The 26,159-nt window shown below is 42.9% G+C and overlaps 1 protein-coding gene across 1 annotated transcript in view; it reads right to left on the bottom strand.

Annotated features, from left to right (window-relative positions):
* EGFR (epidermal growth factor receptor) overlaps window positions 1–26,159 on the bottom strand; it is a 157,260-nt gene that overhangs the window by 22,326 nt on the left and 108,775 nt on the right. The window contains exons 3-18 of the mRNA XM_058019334.1: window positions 25,407–25,593; window positions 24,618–24,752; window positions 22,796–22,864; window positions 20,456–20,574; window positions 18,913–19,054; window positions 18,121–18,237; window positions 17,438–17,564; window positions 17,266–17,339; window positions 15,984–16,074; window positions 15,015–15,214; window positions 13,865–13,997; window positions 12,459–12,558; window positions 10,405–10,562; window positions 4,967–5,002; window positions 2,890–3,031; window positions 1,112–1,234 (exon numbers count right to left, since the gene is read on the bottom strand). Of these exons, the coding sequence (XP_057875317.1) occupies window positions 1,112–1,234; window positions 2,890–3,031; window positions 4,967–5,002; window positions 10,405–10,562; window positions 12,459–12,558; window positions 13,865–13,997; window positions 15,015–15,214; window positions 15,984–16,074; window positions 17,266–17,339; window positions 17,438–17,564; window positions 18,121–18,237; window positions 18,913–19,054; window positions 20,456–20,574; window positions 22,796–22,864; window positions 24,618–24,752; window positions 25,407–25,593 (1,953 nt within the window). The remainder of the gene's footprint in view (window positions 1–1,111; window positions 1,235–2,889; window positions 3,032–4,966; window positions 5,003–10,404; window positions 10,563–12,458; window positions 12,559–13,864; window positions 13,998–15,014; window positions 15,215–15,983; window positions 16,075–17,265; window positions 17,340–17,437; window positions 17,565–18,120; window positions 18,238–18,912; window positions 19,055–20,455; window positions 20,575–22,795; window positions 22,865–24,617; window positions 24,753–25,406; window positions 25,594–26,159) is intronic.

Below are 26,159 nucleotides of genomic sequence, written 5' to 3'. Positions count from 1 at the left end.
TCTGAGCAATAGAAAGACATGGCAGACAACAAAAGTATGCAAAAAAATGTGTCTTGTGGGTATTACCAAATTCCTGTTAATGGGGTGGTACTTCTTTTTCAGTCACCTCTACCATACTTTCTTGAAAAAACATGTTCATTACTATGCCTCTGTAAGTAGCCCAAGAGAAGCATAAAGAACAACATTTGTGGATGGAAATCTAACTAATTAGAGCTTCACAGCAACTACATGTGCAAAACCTTGCCACTTCCAATTTATAAATCACGGGATGAAAATAATTAGCATTTTCTCATTAAAACCAGATGGCACCTGTGCTGTACAAACAATGCAGCCATACACATGCAGTGGCAGGGAAGTCTGTGTCCCACTAGTGCAGTGCTCTACATCTGAATTGTGAGGAGGCCATTTAGGCGTCAGGTCAGCAGTGTGGCACTGGGAGGACGTGCTCCTGAAACCCCCAGCAGTGCAAGTGCACATCTTTTTGTGCCCCTGAAGTTCCTAATCATAGCTGGAAGCCTGATTTGGAATATAGAGCTTTATAAAGAAATATGGGAATCTACAGTTAATGGAAAAGCCTGAAACACATATCCTGAATAAAAGGAGGAACTTAACGAAGAAGCACAGAGGATAAACAAACACCAAGAGAAAAAATAACTTGTGAACCCACACAGCTGAAGGTGTGCAGATGCTTTCACACATCTGAACCAGTTCTAATGAAAGAAAGATTGAATGTTATAAAAAGAAGATCCCAGATGACACAGAAAAATGGTTTTGCACTGAGCTAACCACAATGCATTTCTTTTTCTTCTTAATTTTTACAGTGGGATGTATCTGACTATGGTAAGTTTTAGGTCATGATCTTTGTTCTCCAGGTTCATTAGTATGACTTTGGCAACATTTTATGTAAACCTGCTCCTGTTAGCCAATTTCTAACAAAACTAATGATGATTGAATAATCTCTCTACCCTTCAATGGATAGATACATGCTGTAAAATCTAGTTTAAAGAAAAAAAATCTACACAATGATTGAAGCTCCCAATTCTTGCTTTGTTTGGGTGGCTTCTGTAGGAGGGTGCAGGATGAAAAGGGAATAGAAAAACAATGATGTTACCTTATAAACAGTGCCAAAAGCTCCAGAGCCTAAAACTTTGACCTTTTTAAATTCTGTTTCCTTTAGAATTCTCAGATGAGCCTGGTTTGGTGCCTCTCCACTCGGTGTCAGTGGTTCAACAAGCTGGTGCAGAGAGAAGATAATGTTAGAAGGTTACACAGTCTGGAAGGTTGAACACTTTGGAGAAGCAAATAAATCCTTCATTTAAAATAATGAACATTTGATTCCATGTGAAATTTTTGGGAGGATAGCTCTGCTCTGACTTGCAGGAATAAATACCTGCTCCAAAAATCAAGCATGGAGTGGCAGCTGCCATTTTGAAGGAGAATGAAGGGATACCTCTTCTCAAATGGAGGCTATGACTTCAAAGCCTTGAAATACATGGCATGAAAAATCATGTAATTACCACAGATGCTAAAGGAGATTATTTTTGTTTTGAACTTGTGAATAAATTATTAAAATGTTTAAAATAATGGGCAAGAATCACCTGGAACCTTTCATGTCTGGTCTTGTTTAACTGGATAAAATTCCCAGGGTACCAGTGGTTCCCTCAGATCACACAGTGTACAAGCAGCAATTTTTGAGGAAAGAACCACTCTGACAGTGGTTCTTTCCTCAAAAAAAAAGGATGTTGAATTGCCTATTGATTTTTAAAAAATATTATCTTAGCCTTATTGCAAACAGTGGTAATGCCCTCCAAAGTAATTTAATTCTTTTATGCTGCATAAGTCAGCTTTTTCCTCATGTTATTTGTTTTGCTTTTTCTTCAAATGAAACCATATTTAGCTAGATTCAATCTGATTTTAGAGGACCAGCACCCTCTCAGTTGTGATGAAATATCCTCATTTTGAGGAGTCCAGAGGGTACAATATGAGCTGAGCAGAAATTGAACTCTACTATCACAACTGCAGAATACAGCAGTATGTAAAATATAGTTTCATAGTGCAATGAAAAACAAGCCAGCTTATCTTTTTCTTCTTTTTTCTTTTTTAAGGATATTAGCAGCTCTGCAAAGCTGGCAAGTACAGAACGAAGCTACAATTGGGATTTTAGCAGAATGTTAAAAACAATTGGCTAATTTACTAGAACCAGACTAGAAAGAGAAGGGGGCTAACCACAAAAGAGCAGCTTCCACAGAGGATTAGGAATTTTGCTGTATATGAGGTATCCAGAGGGTGATGCTGTAATGCACACAAAAACAAAGAGCAGTGCAGAAACCTTGTTCATGCCCAACAGGGTGAACCATTCACTTTGATGGCTTTGTGGGCTTTTTGTGCTAAAACCAAACCAAAGACAAGACACAAACACTTCCTCAATTCCTTTCCCTCCTCTCCTTTTTTTTTCCACAGGATCAAGGGGGAAATACTTTCAAAAGCACCCCAAGCTGCCAGAGGAGCCCCAGGGCTCGTCTGGAGGGACACACGATTTGAGGCTGAAGGTCTACACAGGAAGGTAGTACGGATCAGCAAACACATTGCACCTCAACCTGAAGGTGTAGTTTTTTCTGGGCAGACAATCTCAATGACTTTCCTTGGGATTGAGACATCCAAATCCCTTAAATATTTTGCAAATGATACTCAGAGGGATCAGATTTGAGATTGGGAAGGTGTTAGGTGCATGCCGCTCCTTTCCTGAGTGGCGTGGCAACGCCGGATTCCCCATCCCAGGGGATGGGTGAGCTACAAGGGTGCAGGACACAGATGCAGGGTGCTTTAATCCTCCGGCACAAGGAGCAGGCCCCAGTGGGCCAGGTGGATCAGGGTGCTGGCAGTGCTCACCTCCCTCTCCTGCAGCAGGCGGCGCAGCGTGCGCTTCCGGACGATGTGGCGTCTGCGCAGGTACAGGCCGATGCCCAGGCCCACCACCACCAGGCACAGGAGCCCTCCCACAACACCCGCTGCGATGGACGGGATCTTGGAGCTGCAGCACAGCAGGGCACACAGAAAGAGAAAAAGATTCTTAGGTGTTAGACTTTAAAGAAGCCCTAGAGAGGTTGAAGGAAGCCTTATGTTTTGATCAGACTCTGGATGCCCACATAAGCCTATTTGACATTTCAGATTTCTTGGGCACCTATATTTTTAAGTTCCTCATCCAGTAATCTGTCCAAAGTGGTGCTTAATTTCCACCAGGGCTTCAACCACAAGTCTTCATTCTTCCCTCAAACTCATAATTGGAACTGATCCTCATAGCTTAAGTGTGGGGATTTCTTCTCCCTCCAACAAACCCACCTCTTGGGATCTTTTGGTGGTCACTGCAACCCTGAGAGATGTTAAAAGTCTCTTTCCCAGCCCAAGCACTTGAAGAATGAGTTGGAGCTCTTCAGTTCTTGGTCTCAAGGTTGTTTATTGAGTCTTATCTATAAAAAATTTTCTCCTGTCCTGCCGAGGTCTGTCCAGCAGGACAGTTCCACGCACTCTGCCTGCCCCCGGAGCAGTGTTATGTCTTTATACTAAAAACTATGTATACAACATTTATAATTACTTTCCAGTACCTATCACCTAAGTTAGATGGTGAGCTTCTACTCTAGACCAATCAGTAAGTGCCAACATCATAGCAGAAGATGGAGGCCAAGAAGAAGAAGAAGAAAGGCTGGCCACACCCAGATCCCTCCATCTTGCCTCCTGAACTCCCATTCTAGAAACCCCACAATCTACTTTTTCACCCCGTGATAACTTCACTATTATTCTACTTAAACTGTTGTAGCTTGCTGATCTTCATATAAGGTTGGTAATTTCTTCCATGGGTCATAAACAAAACCACAGGTGTTTTGGGCTCCGTGCCAGGGCTTCTGAGCCCCCTGGCAGGTGTCTTGGCCATCCTGGACAGCCAGAGGGATGTCCTGGGTTCCCACACCCACCAAGCACATGAGCATCAGATCTGTGATGCCTATGTGTGCCAGCTGTGAGCAGCCCATGTGTGAGCAGAGACGTGAAGCATGTGGAGAGAAGGCCTCTCAGAAAGGCATCCACAGGTGTGATACCAGCAATGCAGCTGATATCCCCCCATTATTGTGGGGGGAAGGGGGCATGCTGTAAGGGTCACAGTGAATGTCAGATCATCAGTCTTCCTTACAAGTACAAATGTCTGAAGCCAGGTGTTGTGTACCATTCCCACTGTAAAGACAGATTGCTGCCTCTTTATTAAAGCTTGGGTAATTGCAAATTTAAGTTGAAAAGAAAAACCTGTTTTCCGCGGTTGTTTTTTGGTCTGTACTTAGAGATTCTTCCCAGCATTTTTCTAGGTTGCCCCAGGGATTACTATTAAATACAGTCACTTTTTAACAGTACTTCTGGGCTGAATTTATCTTGCCATAGCATGACTTTGTGGCCAGAAACTAAATCCCTCTCTCTCTCAGTCAGGCTGTTTGCTTGTTGCATGACCTTGAGCACATCATGAAGCCAAGCAGTGTGATATAAGATCTAGTCTGAGTGTGATGAATGAGAATCCAACTGGACACACAGTATTTGGAGATGTTCAGATCACAGGGCTGGAAAAGACCCTCTGCATCTCTCAGTCTCCTGCAACACAGGTAACTATATCAATCCTAAATATAGCTCTCTCTGCCCTTAATCCTTCCTTTTTCCATCCCTTCCTTTTATTCTTCAGTAAAAGATCCCTGGTCTCACCTTGACAAAAATTGTAGGCAGAACAAGATTTTGAAGTCTTGAACCAGTAGCAGTGTTTCTCAGTTCTTTAAACCATTTTTATAGCTCTGAGCCTGCTTTACACTGTCACTTCCCTGTAAACAGCTGAAGACTTTAGTCCCAGCCTTGCAATGTCCACTGTGCAAATGTAAACACACACACACACATTCCTTACAGCTCTGCCATTAATTGTAGCAGAATAAATACTCACCCATTTGGACAGCCTTCAAGACCTGGCCCTTTGCACCTGTAAAAACAAATGAACGTTACAAACATTGTAGCTCTGGCCTACATACTTCTGTAATTTCAACTAAGCAGAGAGCTACTGATTTGAAAGTTTGTGTTTCAGAACAGTCCAAGTGTTAACATAGGAATTTATAATAGTCATACACTCCATTAAATATCAGTCAACAACCTTGCTCCAGAATCTTTTATCTAGAGAAATAGCTATGCTGCATATTCAGTTTAAAGAATGCTTTAAAACAATTTTTTGGCATGTGGTAGAAGTGGGGGAGTATATAGATACACAAAATTCATGGATTCCCTATCTCTGTGCAGAGCCCAGGGCTGAATGTGGAGGAGGGCAGAAGTGGCCTCCTCCTCCTACACGGACAGGAATACATGTGGAAACTTGTCATTGCAGACCCTCCTGCATAATCCTTGTTTCCTGATAAGGTAAAGAACTAAATTTCCAGACTTTCTATTTCAATGGAAAACTGGGGTAGCAGATACATGGACTTCCATCAAAAAATGGGACTTGACAGCACTCTCTTGGGCTACAGCTTGTTGGCATGTGTCCATGGTATTTTTCCTTTAGAATCCAAAGTCTTATGTTACTGGTAATGTAAACAGGTACAATCATTATCCAGGGAGCCAGGAACTCTACTAGCAAGTCATTCACCCTCCATTTGAGTTTAAAATGCTCAAATTTTTGGCAGCGCAGTGCAAAAAACCCCACAGATGAAAACAGTGACGGCGTTCACTTGATGGTCTAATGAGTGTGAGAGGCACAGTGCATTCCCCAAGAGCTGCTGGGCTATAAGATGTATGCTCTTCATGGGAATTGTGGTCTTTGTGGTGTCTGCTGAGGAAGGAGAGCATTACTGAGAGGCTGACATCACCTCTAGAAAACAGAGCACAGAAAAGGACTAAAGTCCAGTTTGTGGTATCCGCTCCCTGCGCTGACTTCAAGAAAATGGATCATCCCAAAACAATTACAGAGGAGGTCAAATAGGGGGTAAAAAGTGAGCCCATGCCAGGAAAACTGCTCTGGAATCCCTCTCACTGACAGAAGGAACCAAAAAATTTCAAAATGCCAGGTAGAGTTGTAGATCTCCCATAACTTGGACTAGGTCTGGGGAAGGAAGAGGTGAAGCAACTACTCATTTTATTGGGTTTTAGTTTGTTTGTTTGTTTGTTTGTTTTCATTACTTGGATCTTCCCTTGTGTATTTGTCTTGTTTCTGGGCCAACACAGTGCTCCAAGACCCAGCATCTGGAAGGTCTTGTAAGTTCACTGGGCTCCCATGCAAGAATGTGCATCCTGGTGTCCTGGACATGCTGGAAGTGCTGTGCATACCAATTCCCGGATTCCAGGTCCTCAGCCTTGTTAGCTTTCCTACCAGCACACAGCTTGCTTTGTTTGCTCAGTTGTGTAACTAAGCACGGAGAGGCTGCACATGCAGAGCAGGGCCACCAGCTTGCTTATCATCACAGGGGGCAGATCTTGCCTTGGGCTTCTCTCTTCAGGTGCTCAATGGAAAACTGTCCTAGGACTCCAGACCTCATCCAGCCATGGTCTACCTCTTGAACAACAAAACATGTGCAGCTGCTCTTGATAAGAATGAGAAATTAGAAGACCTCACCTAATTTCAGAATATGACTTCTGTCCCTCAAAGTATCTCCTTCTCAAAATTCTGGTTTGCCATGCTACTTTAAGACAGCAAATTCTCTACGTGCTTCCTAACAGCAAACAAAACTGGCTGAGGGGATTGTAGCTAGAGTCTGAGGAATGACTGACCAGTTCCTCTCTTACACATCAAAGTAGAGGCAGGAGAACTGTAGATTTTTATCAGTTCCCTTTCCTTTCCCACACAAATCCATCAATATCAAGTCGTGTAGGATAAAGTAAAAAGGTGTTTGGGAAGAAATAGAGAGATCAGCTTGTGCTTTTCAAATCCCACTTGGTTTTCTGATTAATTTCACAAGTCAGAGAAGAAACAAAGTCCATAAGAATTATCCCTCCAGGGCTATATATAACTATCTTTCTTGTGGAATTTTATGATGACACCCTACATAAGTAACCCAGATTTTATGGAATCTAAACAATCACGTTTTCCATTCCTGAGTAATTTTTCTTCTGCTTACGGAAACCAAAATGACAAATGTGACCTTATGTTATGAAGTAACTCAAGATCTTATGGATATATGAGAAGAATATAACAGCAGTTGTAGTCTTTGATATATTTCTCTACTTATTGGAAAATTAGTTCTGTGTACAGCTCCTGAAAACTACTTCATCCTGAACTGCACATTTTACCTGTCTATGTAAATATTACTGCTCCCTGTGCAGACACAGCTGTTTATTTCCTAAATCCATCAAGGTTTTAACAAGTTTCTCCTTGACCTATAGTTCCTAATTTGATGTAATATAGTCAAGTTGTTATGATTGATGGCCTTTCAGAGGGGACTCACACTGTAACAGCCTAAGTTACTTCACAATCATAAAATAAATGGAAAACCATTTTGAAGTTTTTTTAAACTTTAGAAAAATTTTATTTTGTCCTTTCTTTCTAAGTAACCTTCCAAGAGTGACAAAGGCATAGAATTTGTGCTGTGCTTCTGCAGCCTTCCCTCTCAGATCCCCTAGCCACTTTCTCATTTCCCCCCAAAATCCCTTAGCATTTAAAATGAAGACTGGTGAGACACAGTGTTGATAGCAGCTGTGGATGGAGGCAGGATGTGCCAGCCAGTGGCACTGGCTACAGTGGTAGCTTCTTCTCCTTGTTCATCCACTCCAGTGGCTGTGTCTGAGTTTATTTCCTGTACTCTGTGAGACTGGCAAGGGAAAACCAAATCCTTCAACACTGACCAGATTAATTAAGATGATGGGTGTCTTTAACTGATGAGCATATGGGGTAATTCCAGGGCTTTTGAGATGTTGCTTTCTTTATTTTAGCATATAATTCTCAGCTGCACTAGAAGCATGGCAAAAGGAAGCTCGTGTACAAAATTCTCAAGAGAATACAGGAGAATTGGGAGAAAAGGGGTCTTTTGAGCTAGGCAGGAGAAAGCATCCTTCATTCTGTTTCCTAATGAAGGCTGAAAAATGGACTCAGCAAAGATAATAAGACTCAAAGGGATTCTTCATGGCATTGCAAAAGAAGGAATGTACAACCAGTACGCATACCTAAAGTGAGAAAATGAAATTCCTGACAAGACTCAGCTGGGAAGAGAAGTCCTTTAGTCGAAGCTTCTTCAAATAAGGAAAACAGAGAGAGATCCTGGGAACCCTTGCTTGCATGACTACTGAAGTCAGCACACTTAATCATGCTGATAAGATTTTGTGGGCTCTAGCCGTGAAATTGGACAGGGACAGAAATGAAGTTGTTGTTTCTTGTCATGAAGGAATTGCTGAGACTGTGGTTTCTAAGGATGCTAAAGCTTTGTGAGACAGATGTTTTCCACCCACTGCTGAACAGATCCATTCCCACAGCAAAATGAGGGAAAGGCGTGAAGAGAAATGGCATTGCTGATGGATTGCCTTCAGAGGGACAATGCTGTGCCTGACTGCATGTTCCCACATTATAACCCTGATATGGCTCCCTACTCATCCATGGCCACAGATGTCTCATCTGTATAGCAAATACTGCAACACTACCTCCTTCTAGCTCTCTTGAGCCCTTCAGGGACACAGCCTATTTCATCTGCCACATTTGGGCATCAATTTGACTTGGGCTATTGAGCATGTTCACAATGTAACTGATGCAAACTCAGCCCGGCTCTTTCATGTGAAAGATGAAATTGATACTACTTTTTATGTTCTGCCTTAATAACACAGGGCCAAATACACTGAGGCATATGTTGGGTAACCCTCATTTTTAAAAAGTCTCCTTACTGTAACCTCATCTCCTGTCTGACTCTTGTGGTTCCCTCATCCATTTCTAAAGCAAGGCAGGAATTGACTTCTCTGGTCAATTCTGCTTGGGGAACTTGCTTGTGCACCAAGAGCCACTGTGTGGCTTGTTTTACATCCCTGACTGGCAAATTATGTTCTCCAAATCTGCATTAGAGTCTAGTGTTTGATCTCACTACTGAGGCTGCACAGTGAAAAAAAAGCCTTGTTCAGATGTGGTTACTCATTACACTATTCCACAAATCAGCTGCATTTCCATGTGGCCAGTTAGAAGGAGGATATCAGACCACTGTGGCCAGTTTGTTCAGTAGGGACTACTGAAGTAATTAATAAAGAGCAACCTTATTATGATCCCTTTTCAACTGAGGAAATTTCTTCCTGGGCTAGCAGTGGGAAGCCCTGATCAGCCTTGTGTGTGACTATAGGAAAAGCAAGGGCCATAGCTGTAAACCGTGACAAATCCAGCAGGCTGGTATAACTACTGTCTGAAATCCATTGCACTGAATTTCACTATGAGCACTGGAAAGGGCTGTGACTTGCCCTCTGATGAAGGGAGTGATTCCACCCTTCATCTCCTTTTTCCCATGAAGGTGGGGAACTGGCAGCTGGATTAGCTAATATACATTGTGATGGTTGGTTTGCGTATGTTACAATTCCTCTCTCGCAACATTTATTATAGGCATATTATAGAAGGATTTTGGATCAGACAAATTTGCAGGGTGAAAAGCAGAGGCCTGTGAAGGAAAATACATCAAACATGGGCTGGCTTTTTATTCTGGAAGCATCACAGTCCAATAACCAGCTCTCAAACCCTAAAACCTTTTCCTGTGCATCCCATGTCTTTTGTAGGTTGGAAATCAGAAGAGAAGACCATTATTACTTGTGATGTAGATTAAACAGATCAATTCACAACTTGTTACTGGTTGCAGTTTAAGCTGTCCCCAAATGAGGAAAAAAAGGCTCATATAGATTGCATTTACTGTGACTCCTGTTAAAAAACCCACACTCACAAGGCTTTAAAATCAGACCAAGTGCTAGCATATGGAAAGAAGGAAAAAAAGAAAATTACTGTGTTACCCCACTGGGATTTCCCTCCTGAAAATTGAAAGGTGCACAGAAAAACGGGCCCTGGGAACCCAGCATCCACCAGATGTCACTGATGTTCCTCTCAAAACCAGAGGACACAGCAACAAGCCAGGTGGGAGAAAAAGGGTGCACCACTGGTGGTTGAGTCCTGTAAAATTCTTTCAAGTTATCAAACAAGCCTGTTTCAAACCTCTTAAACTATTTTTTTTCTTTCCTTCTGCATAAAGACAAAATACTACTGACCTTTTCCTACTTACAAAGTTTGCCACACTGTGCTTACATTAACTATGCTCTCCTGACCTCTCTGGCTCCCTGCTAGTTCTCCTCAGTGGTTTGACATGGGACCATCAGGAGAAGAAAGAGCTCAAGCCAAGCTGTTTCTCTTTTTCTTTTCTCCCCTGCCACCATTCAGTCCCAGGATTTACTCACCCCCGGGTGCAGTTTGGATGGCAGAGCTGGCAAACATTATTCGCATCAGCGTATTTCCAGACCAGGGTGTCATTCTCACCCAGAACCCCGGCTGGGCAGGATTTCACACAGTGGGGGCCATCTATAAAGTGGGCACACTTCATGCAATTGTCAGGGCCCTGCAGAGAAAAACAGCTTGTTTATAACGCCCTTACATCAGCCTCCTTACATCAGGAGGGAATTCAGAAGACAAATCTAAATGCCTTTTATTCCTGGAAGTTTTCAGTATTGTCTGGTTTTATTACCTTGCTACCTGATATTCTTGCAAGCAATTGCTCTTGCAGGATGGACCATACAAAAGACATTCCTGTTGTTAAAGCTAATATTTTCTTGCATTATAAAGCTAACATTTCTTGCATGATAATGTTGCTTCTTTTTCACCTCTGCTTATTGTCTGGTTGGAAAACGTGCGTTTTGCATTTTAAATGGGGAAGAATTTAATGACACCTTGATAAAGGGTCAGCTGAAAAGCAGACAGCTTGGTTGCTACCTGGTGAACCTTCTGTCACATAATTTAAAACTGTGGATATAGACCTCCTGATACCTCCCTGAAAAACTGGAATCAAATCATTATTTTTCTGGTTTCTCAGCACAGGTTCTTTCCTCTGTTAGGAAGAAGCATAGGATGATGAAGGCAACCCAAGGAGTCCATGCTTTTTTTTTTTTGTTCCACTTTGAAAAGCACTTAATTTGTATTTTGTATTTAAAGGCATTGCCTTCAGCCATTTTTGCCAGAACTGTTTTTATTAAGATTGTAACAGCACCATGAATGACCTAAATATTTTAAAGCCGGGGAACCAGCAATTGTGGGTCAAATTCTACTGTGGAGAAAAAACAGACCAGATCCATAGTGCTGGTTGCAGTGGGACAAAAGTAAGACACGTTATAGGAAGATTATTTTAATCACTGTAATGTCTAAGGTCCACTATAATAGACTGATTACTAGATGCTAGGCAAATATGGAACAGGAGGTCAGTGCCTGAAGGAGTTTTTAATGTAAATAACATCCTTGAGGCCATGGTGCTAGGAGGGAGGATGCAAATGCTTCACATTACTGAGCAGTGACTGCTGAAACTGATGATGGGTGTCCTTGTTCTTGACAGGACAGGGTTAATTTTTGCAGCAGCCAGGAGGGGCATGGCTAGGACATGGGGGCTATTCTGTACCCCCTCATGTATCCATCCTTCCCCCAGGGGCAGGGGGAAGCAGTTTCTTCTGGGGAGAAGGGGTTCTTTCTTGTTGAGCAATCATGACAGAGGGAACAGTGGGGTAATGCTGGTTCTGAGCAATTATGTGAGTATCCTTCATCTTTCTTGTACGCTGTTACTAATGTTGCTGCTGTTACTGCTCCCTTCCTTATCTCATTGCTGTTTCCAGTAAATTGCTCTTATCTCAACCCATGATTTTCCCCTCTTATGCCTCCAGTTCTCCTCTCCAGCCTGCCACAGGGGAAGGGGGAAGGGAGTGAGTGAGTGGCTTGTCATTTGGAGAGTCTCAGTGGGAGTACTCAATTGGGGAGTTCCTAAACCTTCAACAATGAGCAAGGGTCAAACACTCAGACAGGGTCAGTGCTGGTGGTGGCAAGAGGTGCTTAAAGATTTGGGCTAAATAACACAGAGGTGGACCTGTGAGAACTGGACTTTTGTGCAATTAAGATCTGAGTTTGATCTAATGTGTTCACACCAACTTGGAAGCTGAGTGGTTACACATTACTCAAATTTTTGCCATATTTGCCAAAGTAAGTATTTTTCAAAAAGTACAAATTTTAATATTTTAAAGAATATTAAAGTCTCTACAATGTCTGTGACTGTGGATTACCTGTCAGAAAATAAGCCTAACACCCTGAGGTTTCCCATCCTGCTCCCTTGCCCCAAGATCTTGACTTCTAACCCCCCCCCATTCTCTGCTTCACCTCAAATAGGATTAAAATGAGACCTCAGGATTATCTGAACATGGGAAATACAGATTAATATGTGATCTGGGGCTCAGGTTTGCTAAGATGAATCTGCTCTTACAGGTCCAGTGCAGGTTGCATTGTACATGGTGGAGTTTTGCACCAGGCACTCAGGGTGGCAGGGGAGGCACTTGGAGTCCTTTTCAAACTCTCTAGGCTCCCTGGAAAACAGCAACAAACAAAGAGAAACAATTAAACCTCAGAAATAATAGCAAGTGATAAATTGTGGTCTTCTTTTCTAGACTTTTCCACATTAGATTGAGATGATGATGGTACTGAGACAGGAGGAGGGACCCTCTTGGCTACACCAGTAGCACTTGCTCAGTGCAACCAGGAGGATGTAAGAGTAAGGGAAATTTGGTTGACAGTGAAGCACATGGCACTCCAGATTGCACATTACAAATTAGTTTACTTTCCCTTTGAAGCTAATGTCACAGAATACTCACAACCATTTCTAGAGGCTTTTAAATGGTAGTGATGCAAAGAGATCAGCAAAAACAGTTCAAGTGATTCCAAGGCTACAAATAATAATTAGGAAAGTTAAATAGCAAGGCACTGATAATTAAATTCATGTCCTCTCTACAACACACAATGAATCATTAAAATATGAAAGTTGGGAACAGATGGTTTTAATAGCAATAAAGCTGTTCCACTTCAAGTAATGGTGTTATTAATTAAACTAAATCTACCCATCATTTGACACAAAATAATGCCCTGATCTGCCCTTCAGGTTATAATAGCTGCCAGAGGGAATTCACTCAACAAAAAAAAGACAGCTGCTAAACTGCAAACCACTAGAGAAATACAAACATCAGAGGCATTAGCACCCTGACAAGTATTTGCTCAATACTCAGGAGCTTTAAAAGTCAGAATTTGTAATTTTGCTGTTAGACATGCCTTTTCCATCTACATCACCTGTTGAATTGACACACAAGGCAGCAATATTTTTTCCATGTTCTGAGTGAGGCTGAGGCAACAATTTTGTCTGAAATTGCTGCTCTCAGTCATTTTCAGATGAAAGTTCATTATCCCTTCAACTTTGCAAACCGCAAGGGTGAGCTGCTCATCTGAGCAAATATAAGAGGAAAGAAATCTACCAAGCAGTGAAGCCCTGGCTCTGGGGATGACTGAGCTCCCAGAGATTCTAAATGGCTCTGGCTCTCACACAGTGTACTTGACATGACAGCCACAGATTGAGTTTTAAACTCCTCCAGATAGTCTCCTTGTGGGCTTAAGGGGATGTTTTCTTAGCAGTCACCATGTCAGGAGCAAACTCCTAACCAGTACTGAATGGGGAAGGAGAGGTTCCTTAGCTAGGTATTGTGTTCACACAGCATCTCTGCAAGCTGGGGCAATCCCATGCAACCAGAGATCCATCTTCTTGCTTTCTTTCCAGCTACAACGCATTCTGAAAACCAAAATCCCCATACCATCACCAAAAGCTGCAGCACCCCTGAGACGCCTTACCCTTGCAGGATGTTGCACTGTTTCACACATTCCTTCTGACGATCAAAAAACCTGCAGGAGAAGCAGTGGAAGGGCCCTGGGCCCCAGCAGCCTACATCTGAGCACAGGGGGTCACAAACATGCTTGGCAGCAGCTGAGAGAGACAGAGGGACAAGAAAAGACATGAATGTCAAGGAGCTAAGAGAGAGGTCAAACTCTCCATTCTCACTCCAGCTGACCAACCCCTTTCCCCAGCCTGTTCCAAAACAGATATGAATGGTTCTGGTAGAGTGGAAGTGGAGTAATCACACTTCTCTAAATCCCAAAGCCTGAAATTGAGTGATTTCTGGCCATTCAAAATAAGAATGATATCCTCTGTGACAGCTTAACAGATGTATAATAAAGTTAAGTCAGGCTGAGGGAGCTGGGGATGTCCACCGTGGGGAAAAGACAGCTCTGGAGAAACATTACTGGGGCTTTTTTGTACTTGAAGGGCACTTTTAACAACTTTTTAACAAGGTCTGTAGTGACAGGGGAAATGCTTTTAAACAAAAAGACTAGATAGATTTATAGATACAATGAAGACATAGTTGCAATGTGGTGAGACACTGAGTTGCATAGGGAATTGGTGGATGCCTAATCCCTCAAAGTTCAGGGTCAGATTGGATGGGGCCCTGAGCAACCTGGTCTAGTGAGAGACATCACTGCCCACAGCACAGGGCCTACGTGACCTTTAAAGGTTCCTTCTCACCCGAACAATTCTGTATTTCTATGACAAATTTCTAAAATACAACAAATTCATATTCTGCAAAAAGAAATAGATTTTGGCCCAGGGAGCACTGCAGTCAACAGCAGTATGGTTGAACAACAGCTTCAACCTTGTTAAAAAAGGCCAGGTTTAGGAGTTAGCTTTTGTGTCCTTCAAGTGACGTGCCTTCACTATATTCATAGTAATGAAGAAGCTCCTGATTTGCTGGACACCACAGTCCACATTTTGGTGGGAAGGAAAAAAAATCCCACTTTTCCCTCACCACTTTCATTAAAGCAGTATCACTGATGAATTTTGTAGCCATAGGAACATGGAAAAAAAAGCCTTGCTTGAATCATGAAAATGCAAGCTTACTTTTGAATTTCAGCTTTGATGGTGAGCAGGAATGCAGCACTCACTTACCACACTCTTTTTTATCCCTGTTCTGTAAAATCTTTGTTTTCTGGCTCTCAGTTGCAAACAGGCTGTACCAGTCCATGGTGTCAGCATAACAGAGGTTCTTGTTCCTCATAATGGCAACATCTCCATCACTTATTTCCTTGAGGGAGCGCAGGCCTAGGGACTGTATTTTCAAGTTAACAACGGCAAGGGAATACTGGCCACTAAAACGGAGAGGGACAAATAGAAAAAACATGGAAGAAAGGTAATTAGCAAGCAGGATGTACTCAGCATGTTTTTCTTCTAGTTGTCAAATGCATCCTGCTGTGAACTGCATTTTCTTCAAGCAAGGTTCTGCTCAGCCTTCTAAACTTAATGCCACATACATGCCATGCCTTTAATGTAACAACTGCAATACTCACATCTGGTTTTGCAAGGGTTTTTTAAGCTAAAACTGTCAGGACACACGTGCTCTGAAAAGTAAATGAAGTTGTAGGTTGTAGGTTTATCTACAATGGTTGTAGGTAAAGCAGCTATTACTTCGTTCTTGTCCACCAAGTCACTCTTCCTTCTGGGGCAAGCCTAGGAGGGCACTTGGAAGCATTGCTGATGTCTGCACTGCTTGGCAGCCTCCATCCACGACTGCCCAGCTACCTCAAATCCCAAAGTGTTCCTGATCACATCATGACTTACCCCAGACTGTAAAGAGCATTTTCTGTCCTGCTTGTGCTTGCAGGATGGTGGGGGAAACCCTGGTCCTGAAAGCAGGCTGAGGGCAGCCCTCCATACATGGCACAGAGCTGAGGGCCTTCCCTCCCAGGGCACACTATCCATGCTGCAGAGATGGTGCTCTACTCCTTGCAGGGTTTGCCCCATTTTGCATCAGTTTTGGGACACCTGAGTCTCACACTGCTTGCAACCTTGGTTTGCTCAGACAAGAGCAGCCCAAAACAGGGTTTCTCTTAGAGTGGCTGTGGCACATGATTTACTTACTGCTGCTTTGTTCTGCCTCGTATAATCTCCAGATTTTCGAAAGCGTAGAGATCAGTAGCATTCTCAGGCCAGGCTTGAATCAACAAAAATCCTGCAAGAGGAAAAGAAGATTAAAAAATAACCATAATGGAAATAAACTCACCGTTAGTACTGGCAGCAGAACCTTCTTCTTTAGCAAATCCTGCACCAGGAGAAGGCACTTGTACTTTCCCTATGCTTATCTGAAGGACCATCTTAAAGTCTAACATGACATTTTAGGGAGCAAGGAGATATTTTTAAACCCTGTTTAATAAACAGTTTACTTCTTAGCCCACCATGAGGGCTTAGGAGTGCAACAGAGTGTGTTGGTGAGCTGCACATCCTGCCACACCGAGTCACCAGCAATGATAGCTCCTGCCAGCAGATACCCTGGCTGGGAGGCTGCAGGCTCTGGATCTGTGGGAGAAAGGCAGCACCCCATCCCCTTTTTCAGCTGACCTCAGGGAAGAGGGAAACTGAAAAGCAGGAACAGAGCAGAATAGTTACTTGTAGTGGATTTTTTGAGGCAAACAGAATTCCCCACTCAGCTGAGGTGTTTGGGAGGAAGGGGTGAACTTGGAAAATTGCAGGCTGCTGTATGAAGCTCTGCAGTTAGTCATTGCTACCCTGAAGGGAACCACACAGGTGAGAGAGAAACAAAAGGAGAACCGGAGTCATGTCTGTAGACCCAGCCCCAATGTTACATTCATTGCATAATGGGCTGAACACAATTACTTTTAATTGATACTTGGTGCAAGCCGGTGGCTGAGTGCTCTGCTGGCTGCCTTGTGCTCATGGAGACACATTCACCCCAAGGAAGAGCTCATCAGGCTGGAGAGGGTGTCTCCATAAGGATGACGCAAGCCCCTGAGCACGCTTCCCTAAGGAGCTGCTGAAAGGCTTTCCACAAATAGAAACAGACTTGGCTTTTTTTAGCTGGAGTGGCACGCCTCTGCATCACCACACGCTTCTTGGGTGGCTGGGGATCTCCACTGCTTTTACTCTTCTCTAGGGCTGACAGTTCAGCAGAAGGGATGATCTGGCCAAACCATACACCTTGGATGGAAGATCACCATGGGTTATGTGGGCGTAATGCTGGCAATGTGCTGCTGACCACCTTGGTTAAGAGTGACCCTTGTAAGCTCAGAGACAATAAACGCTTTGCATGCACTTCTCTTCATTTGCTTAAAAAATTTCCCTCCTCCCCATTAGAGTTTTTGGCAGTATCAGTCAAAAACCACCTCAGCTTAAATTCACTGCTAACCTGATATTTCTTTGACTGTTTTGAAGACATCCAATTTCTTGGGATCCAAAGGTAGGGTCTTTGTGAAGGCATCACTGAAACAAACAGAATGAGAAATTGGGAAAAGAACAGCTTAGCCTGGATTTCCCCTAGCTTTTTCCTTTCAGTTCTTGTTGGCCAGGAGGTAACTCACCCTAGAAATGCAACTGGGAGAATGCTGACGTCCCCATTGATCTTGGTACAGTTTTTGAAGGAGTCGATATTTGTGGCATTTATGGAGAGGATCCCTTTAAGTTCACCTATTCCAATGCCATTGCACACTGTTAAAGGAGAGATACAAAAGTTAGGGGGGACAAAAGTGCAGCCCAGTCACATGGCAGGGTAGAAATGTGAAGGTGCTCCAAGTTCAGAAAGAATTCCTGTATGGCCAAACTGACCACTCTAAGATGGGTTTCATAGGTCTTTTGCCTATTTTTGCTTTTCAGAAAGTGCCACAGGATAACTGCTTCCTGCTTGCCCAGCTGTGCAGCTCTCGTCTGAGCATCTCTGCACACAGGCTCTGGCACATTCCCTTCTCTCTTTGTCCCATTTCCATTCTCCTTGATGAGACACTGGGAAGGACAAATGGAGGAGAAGGTTGATGTACAAGATGTACATGCACACAACACACAATTTTATCTACTGTACTTGTGGTGTATCCCTCCTGGAAAACATGCTCCACAGTCATGCTTCCTGATCAAACCTCTTGTCACATCTCCAAACTATTACTGGACCTGATTTATATTGAATTTGCACTTAACTAATATCAGAACTCCTTCCACTAGTAAGTTCTCTATCATCCCAAAGCTTCACTGGTTTATTCCATGCTTTTTTTACCTTTGCTGCATAGCCCATCACACTTTTTACACTTCCGAACACCATTTTCTTCCACTTCGTAAGTGTCAGCGTTGCAGGAGCGAACACAGGAGCCGTGGTCTGTCACCACGTAGTTGTCTGGGAAAAAAAAGGATACAAAGGTGGCTGAAATACAAGAGGGATGCTTTGAGGGCCAGACAAGCACTTCAAGACTGGTAAGAAAAAAGGGACTTGAGCTTTTGGCACACTCAGGAAAGTACAGGCATTAACCATGATCATCACAAACATCATTTGAAGGTAGATGAACATATAGTGCTATCATCATTTTACAGGGAGAGGAATGGTCACAGAGAGATGAAACAACACTAAAGTCTTGATGGATTAAAAAAATACAGAAATGGAACAGCAAGAAAGGAAAAGCAAGAATCTGTAGAGAAAACAAGGATCACAGGCCTTCAGATGGAGTGTTAAAATCAATTACTTTTTAACAGTCCTAATTAAGAACCAGTTAAGAGTTAATAATGCTCTGGTAATCCATAGCATTGATCCCATATAGCCATTGTTTTAATGGTTTTTAGAAGATGCTTCTCTCTTCACTAAGAGAAAAATTTTCAGAAATTAAAATGCAAAGATTAAAAACCGGGCAAGGTGATGGATGCAGACTGTTTCAAGAGGCTCACTTTGTCACCTGTTCCCACAGAAAGAGAACAAGTGCTTTTTAACCTGACCACAAAACAGAAGGATGACATAGGACCCTTCCCCCTTTTCTCCATGCCCCACCTCCTCTGGGGCTGCAACCTGAAATGAACTTACGTGGACATTCCTTGACACAAGTGGCTCCGAAGCTGTATTTTCCTTCAGGGTTCACATCCATCTGGTAAGTGGTGGGGTTATACAGGACCAATGGGGGACATGTATCCTTGCACGTAGCATCATCCCGAAACTTGCGGCACGCCTGTCATGGAACAACAGCACCCGTTAACCTGCCTTTTCCTTAAAAAGTGACAGTGATTTCACATCAGGTCTTCAAAACAGTCTGATGGCCTCCTCTGCTTCCTCCTTAGCTCTAATGGAAACCCCAAGCAGCTACAGGGATGGTCCCTCAGGCTTTGAGGTTGAAAGGTTGCTTCATGCTGGGCAAAGGAGTTCAGTATTTTTTTTTAAAAAGAAACCATGAGCTTTTCTTTTTCTGAGCAAGAAACCTTGGCACTCTGGTGGGGAGCTGCTGGGTTTCACGTGGGAACAGGAGCAAATCTGCATGCCTTAGACAGAAAAATTTTCCCTTACAAGCAGCAACCAGATCAAGACAAACTGTACTTTTCTTGGCCAGTTTTTAATAACCTAAATCAAATCAAGTCCTTTCCTGCCAATTACTGACTTTTCTGGCTAAATGTTAAACTCAAGCCATTATATTTGGCTGCAGGTAATGAACAATTTAGCAGGCATTTATGAAGGGCAAGTTGGTTCTTCCAATCTAAATCTGCATTAAATTAATAATGACTCCCTTTTTCCCTTTCTTCTCCCCTGGCTTTCCAGATGAGAAACAGTAACTGTGTGAGCCAGTAAGGAGATCATAGGCATCTTAAAAGAAAACCAGGAATAGAGGTAACAACAATAAAATCCAGGTTGGACAATTTCTGTGGTGATTACTGAGATGTCACTGAATTTTCAATGGAGTGTAGTGCAAACATGGGGAAGAGTTAAAACCACAGCATGCACCAAACCCCTGGAACTCTTGTGGAAAAGCATTGAGACCTTTATTCCCTAAAGAAGCTCCATTTGTTTCTTCTCTCTTCACTGCCCCAGGGCTCCCCAAATACAGTGCTTTTGTGGCAAGTCAAAAGCAGAAAGGGAAACCCGGATTTCACTCGTGAAGTTCGGTGAAATGCAAAGAAATGAAGATCCATCACTTCTTTACTTCCCTTACAAGTTCTTGCTTTTGTAAACCAAGATTACTACTGACTAGTGCTAAGGACCACAAGACAAAGCTGTGCTGGCCCAGATAACCATGGGGGCACTGTGGGCCTGTTCATGTGGGGAAGTTGCCCACAGCAAACACTTGGATGTTCTGCAGCAACGCTGAGCTCACTGGGCAGTCAAAGGCACTAACACTGGTTTGGAACACACTAGGAAGGTCCATGGGCAGAGTCAGTAAACACCAGCCCAGGGTGCTGTGAAGGTCATGTCATCTTCCCTCCCAACAGCCACCCACGCAGGGAAGCCCTGGAGCACCCTCCAGGTCAGCATCTCTCAGGAGGCCTTCTGGGGCTGCAGAAGGCTAGAGCACATGCAGCTGAAAGCCCTGCTTGCTGTGTCAGGGACTGAGGCCATTGTGGTGGTGGTGCAGCATCATTACCAGGCAGTCACTCTCCCGAGGCCCGGTGCAGCCTGCGGCACATTGGTTGTGGCAGCAGTCGCTGGGCACCTTCCCCCTGCACCGACCGGAGCACTGCTGAGCACAGATGACTTTTGTTACTGGAAGATACAAGAAAAAATGAAAAACATCAGCTGTGCTTGCTATAATGAGATCAAGAAATATGGAGAAAAGGTCTGGTGCAGGTTCTGTGCTAGATTTTCCTCATGGGACGTTCTGTCCTCATTTAAGGCCAAAGTTTGGGAGGGGTGAGAGAGAGTGTGGGTGGTGGTAAGAAGGGGTCATGTTCAGCCTGTAATTATCTTGGCTCTTATGAGGTGCTAAGAACTCTGATCCCAGCCAGGAAATATGTCCTGCTTAGAAAGAACAACCCGGTTGCACCAATGCCTAGACCAAGTAAAACTGTGACAGAGTCATTGCATCTTATAGCTGGGCAACAGAGACATGGAGACATCTGTCTCCATTTCATTGAGAAAATTTACTATTATGGTGCTAACTTTGGGAAAAATAATATGACAGAATTGCCAGGACTCTGTACTATAACTAGAAACTATACATTGTAGGTGTGGTGCTGTAAAACATCCCTTTAATGCACTAAAATATTTCCAAAATTTTCAGAGATAGGGGAGACTCACTCAGCAAGCAGATTTCATATGCACATTGAATTATTTTTCTTTAATGTTCAAATCCTTGGCCAAATTTTATCTTCATTACCAAACTCCCTCAGGGTTTGCACCAGTGTAACAACCCAAAGCAAAGAACTGGCCCTGGTCCAGCTTTTTGCAGAAAAGCAAAAACTGCCTGAAACATTTTGTTGAGAATTGGGAAAGCTTCTTCATTTGAATATCAAAGCAGAGAAAAGGATCATCAGAACAATTTTAAAAAATCCCACAAATGAATGGCTAGCATGTTTTTGTACCAGAGACCCAAAATGGGATTGTTAAAAAAATAAATTAAAAAAAAATAAAATTACTGATCCATGAAGCATGGCATAAGGTGCCAGAAGAACCTGATGGCTACTGTGCTTCATACAGCATCCTGAGCATTTCAGCTGTGCACTGTGCTAACTGTTACCAACTTCACAGTTGGGACAAATGAGTTACAATATTATCAGAAATTCCTGTAAGTCTGAAAACCATGGTTGTTAGTTAACAGAAAATTATTTCAAAAAATAGCCAGCTACAGAGTATATAACAATGATTTTTTTCAAAAACATATATTCTTTTTCCATTACACAGTTCTGTATCCAAAGTGTATTATTTTATTTTTTCTTGTAGGCCTATAAGCAAGGTTGGATATTTTCAAGGAAAAAGATTATTTCCACAGTATGCATTATTTTCTCTGACAGCAACTCCTCCATTCAATGAGAAACAGGGGAATAAAAGGCATATTGTTCTACATGAACAGCATTTTGATACAATTTTTTCATAAGAATTAGCAGGGGAATAGAGCACCTCATCACTTTGATAACTACTGACCAGAGTTTCCTGCTGGAAACATACATTATATCAAACATTTTTGCTTCATATAGAGAATCCCACGTTCATTTCCAGAAGAAAAAGACGTATCCCCCAAAAATTCCCACATATGGCAATGTGGGATACATTTTCAGTTGGCCAGAGTCTCAAATGCCTGGAGAGGCGAGCAAGAGCCCGCAAAAGATTTTGTTTCATGCACTCCTGATTGCAGTGGGGGTTTGTAAATGCTGGAAGCTCGCAGGGCTGAGACCTGAGGTTTCGCAAGGTCCTGGGACAGCTGTGCAGCCTCAGCTGCAGGAACCAGCCCAGGAAGGGCTTTGTATGCACAGCCACTGTGCACCCGAGAGCCAAACTGCAGAGCCAGCTGACAAAAACTGAAGCATGCCCTAAGTGAAGACAGGAAAGGTATACACTCCTCTCTCCTCAAGCTCTAACTCATACAAATGTGGTGTGATATTTGCAGACAAAAAACTTAGGTTCAGGTGACTATTTGCAATGGAAAACTGAATGTAGGATGTTGCTTCCATTTGCATTATGTCTAGATCAGCCATTTTTCCACTGAACTTTTCACAAAACAAGACCCAGTGTATTTCCCCACTTTTTAGAGAAAAAAAAAAAAAGCAGTGAAACAAATTGCCATGGTGCTCCTCCTCAACCTTTACTTTAGGAAAAATAAACTGTTGCAAAATCTCAGGCACTTGTAAATGGATGTTTCTGCTGCTCTCTTAGTATCAAGGAAGCATCCTACCTGCATAATTACAGTTATTTTATTTTTTCAGTAGACAGAAATGTAGTATGGATGTTAGAGCACACAAGGTATTTCTTAACTAATCAACAGGCTTACATGTCTGGCAGTTTTGTTCACCAGGGCCCCAACAGTGGTCTTCTGTGCAGTTCTGATGACATTTGGGACCTAGAACACAAGACAGAGTATAATATTCTGTAAACTAAGAAAATAACAATGTACCATGAACAACAGAAAACAATTGAGATTTCCTTCCTGATAAACCAGGGTAGGAAGCACCTACATAACAGTGCTCAAAAAATTTAAGGGCTGAATTTGTTATCCTCTGTTCACCTCTGCTTTCCTACGTGCAGTTCTCCACCTCCACCCCTTTGAGCAAGTGAGCACAATACCCAGCCAGTCTAGCTTACGAAAGAGGAATATTTTTCCCAGGAACAGGAATCTCAGCTACTGCCCGGCTGGCCCTTCTGCCGGGGTTTTCATGCAATGGCAAGTCACCACTGGCTTGAAGTCAGGCATGTGCCAGCTGCTCACTACAGGCCACATGTAAATCAGTGTTTCTGAACAAGGCAGTTCCAAAAAGAAAACAAATCCAACTGGATTCACAGGCAACTGCCAGCTACTCTGACCACAAAGTAATTTGACTTGTCTGCTTTGTGCCCTCCTCCCATCCTATGCCAAAAATACTCCTTGTGCAGGACTATGCTGCAGACAGATGATTTATGGAGAGGTGGGCAGGATGGACAGACACCTTGTCTGACCTCGAGCGTTCAGTGCTGGGTTCTTTCCCAATCTTCCCTCTTTGCTCTGTTCTTCCTTTTTTCTCTTAATGACAAGCAAAGTCCCAGCGAAACAACTTATTTTAGAGTATGGCATCATTATTAAAGCCATAAAAGGCTGTCTTAGGAGATTAATGTGGAATTCACTACATTTAAAAGACATTTCCTACTCGAGTGCTTCTTCCCACTAACAGCATGTGATTCTCCTTCCCCCCATCAGCCATCAAATATTTGAACAAATGCCAATACTTGTCCAAGAGTTGATTGATTTGGTGTGGGACCAAAGAACTTTATTTTTTTTAAGTTGAAAAGTTAAAGGTTAACATTTCTGTGGTGTTCAGAGCCAAACTCCTGTGCTGACATGTATAGTTTGCAACTCCTTGATTATGCCAGGGCTCCATAGAAAAATAAGTCAACACAGAAGTTGGCTATTAGCTCAGGCAATTATGCAACTGGAAGAAGATAAAGAAAATATGTTTTCCTGCCAATTTATAGTGCCAGAAATGAAATGCTCAGAAATGAAAATAAACTCTCCTTTCTGTGAAATGACTGGGGATTTTACGAGGGACTCATAAGTCTGCAGGATTAGCTTGAGCCTGCTCTAAGCATATGCTGTACAAACTTTTAAATATCCCCTCATCTCCCTGTTGATCTGAAGTGTCAGATTTATCTACCTGTTTATTATACTTTTGCCAGGGTAATCTGTGGAGCCCAAAACAGGAGAATTTTATGGCATTACTTGGGCCCTAGCTCTAAGAAGGCTTCAGGTAACTCCATGAAGCTCCCCATATGGTTTTTCTAGACCAGAGCCTTATGATGTAAACAGAAGATTGCTGGAAAGGAAATGAATGCACGTTTTTCTGAGCTGTCTTTCTGAGCTGAGCACATATGCAGAGTACTGTCTTAAATCAAGAGGAACATTCCCAAGAACTTTGCTGAGCTGTGAGTTAAGGACCTAACCATCATGAAAAAATCTGTCTTAGGCCAGTGGTGCAGAAATGAAAGCACTTGTCTTGGAACAGAGCTGGGTGGCCTTTGTTAGGAATTGTTGGACCAGGAATCCACTGCATGAAAGATGGGATGTTCATTTTACTCTCTGAAATGGAGGGGGGAGACAGCACTTTTCATAAGTTAATACTCACAAGAAGACAGGTTGCTTGCAAATTCAAGCACCGTGGGAGGTTTCTTGCTTGTGTCAATGATGTCATTCCAAAGAACAGTATCCATGTTGCACAGTTTGGGGTTGTTGCTGATTTTAACACCTCCATTGAGAATTTCTGTTAAAGAAAAAATAATTGCTAAGTGAAGCAAATCCCTATTTTGCCCCAGAGACATCCCCAAAATGTCTCTGCTCTAAAGAAAGAGAAACAAGTTACATCTTTCTCCACCTCAGTCACCTGATACTGACAGAAAGAAAAAATCAGGGCATCAGACTCCTGATGGTGTAACTAACACCTGGATCAGACCAAATGGTTCTGCAGAGCCAGCTTTTCTTGGATGCCACAAAGATGCCACTATGTGTATTCTTCTGCCTGATGCCACCTCTAGGGCTCACAGCAGTGAGCAGAGCAGGCACTGCTGGTGTGCCCAGTCAGAGACCATGTGAGACACACATAATAGCAGTTCCCACAGGGATCTAACAGAAAATATCGATATGTATGCACTGGAATCAAATAATACAAATAATAAATGGATGTTTCTTTGCCAGTTTCAGGAACAAAGATGAATATTGATGGGTTTTCTTTGTCTTTTGTAGAAGACGGGCGAGCAGGAGAGCAATTAGAAAACTACATTCAGATCTTTGCTTTTAAAGCAGGTTTTGATGGCCCATGACTTTGAGAGGCAATCTCCAACAGATCTTGACACCAAAAAGTGGCAGTTGAAGTTTTAGGCACCTTTAGAGGTGCCTCCCCTCCTTGCCCGTGTCTCACCTGAAAGCCGCTTCATTGGCAGCTGCCGGAGTCCCTGGGTTTTATTCATGTGGTAGTTGGATAAAACAGCCAGGGCATAAGAGTTGTCATACAGCACATTGCCTCGGATGATCTGGAGGTTTTCCAGGGGAATGACATCCACCATGTTAAGGGCGATGAGCACGTAGCCTGCAACCTCCTGTATTGACTGAGAGAGCAACAGAAGAAACAAGGTGCTTAATCCATAGTACTCTTCAATAATGGCTTTCCTCCTCCCACTCCTCCACTGCACCATCTTTCAATTTTAAGGGATGAGAGACCACCTAATCTCATTAAAAACAAAATAAATCCAAGAATAAGAAGGGACTATGTGCAAAACCTTGGTGTTTCCCTATATATCCCTATAGGTTTCCCTATACATACCTAAGCATGTATAAACTCACCCTTTCAGCAGCTACCAGGGGGTCATTCCAAAGGTCCAGCATACCCCTGCATGACCCAGTCAGCCCTGGTAAGTGGGGCTGACTAGGGCATGCAGGAGAAAAGGGCAAGCATGTATGAAATGGCAACTAAGTGTGATGCTTCCAATAAATACTTGTCTAGCCTTCAGCACCTGGCAGCACACAGATGCCACCTGATTCAGGCTTTTACATGGTCTCTTCTGCGCCCCTTCCCATGCTCATTAAAGTGAGAGACTAGGCAACCTTCTCCTTCTTAAACAATTTATATCTTTGCAGGAAAAAAACACAAGTGAGATACTGTTCCTGCATGTGG

The sequence above is a fragment of the Melospiza georgiana genome, chromosome 1, assembly GCF_028018845.1.
Source record: "Melospiza georgiana isolate bMelGeo1 chromosome 1, bMelGeo1.pri, whole genome shotgun sequence".
NCBI classification, from domain to species: Eukaryota; Metazoa; Chordata; class Aves; order Passeriformes; family Passerellidae; genus Melospiza; species Melospiza georgiana.
This window is presented reverse-complemented; position numbering and strand designations above follow the sequence as displayed.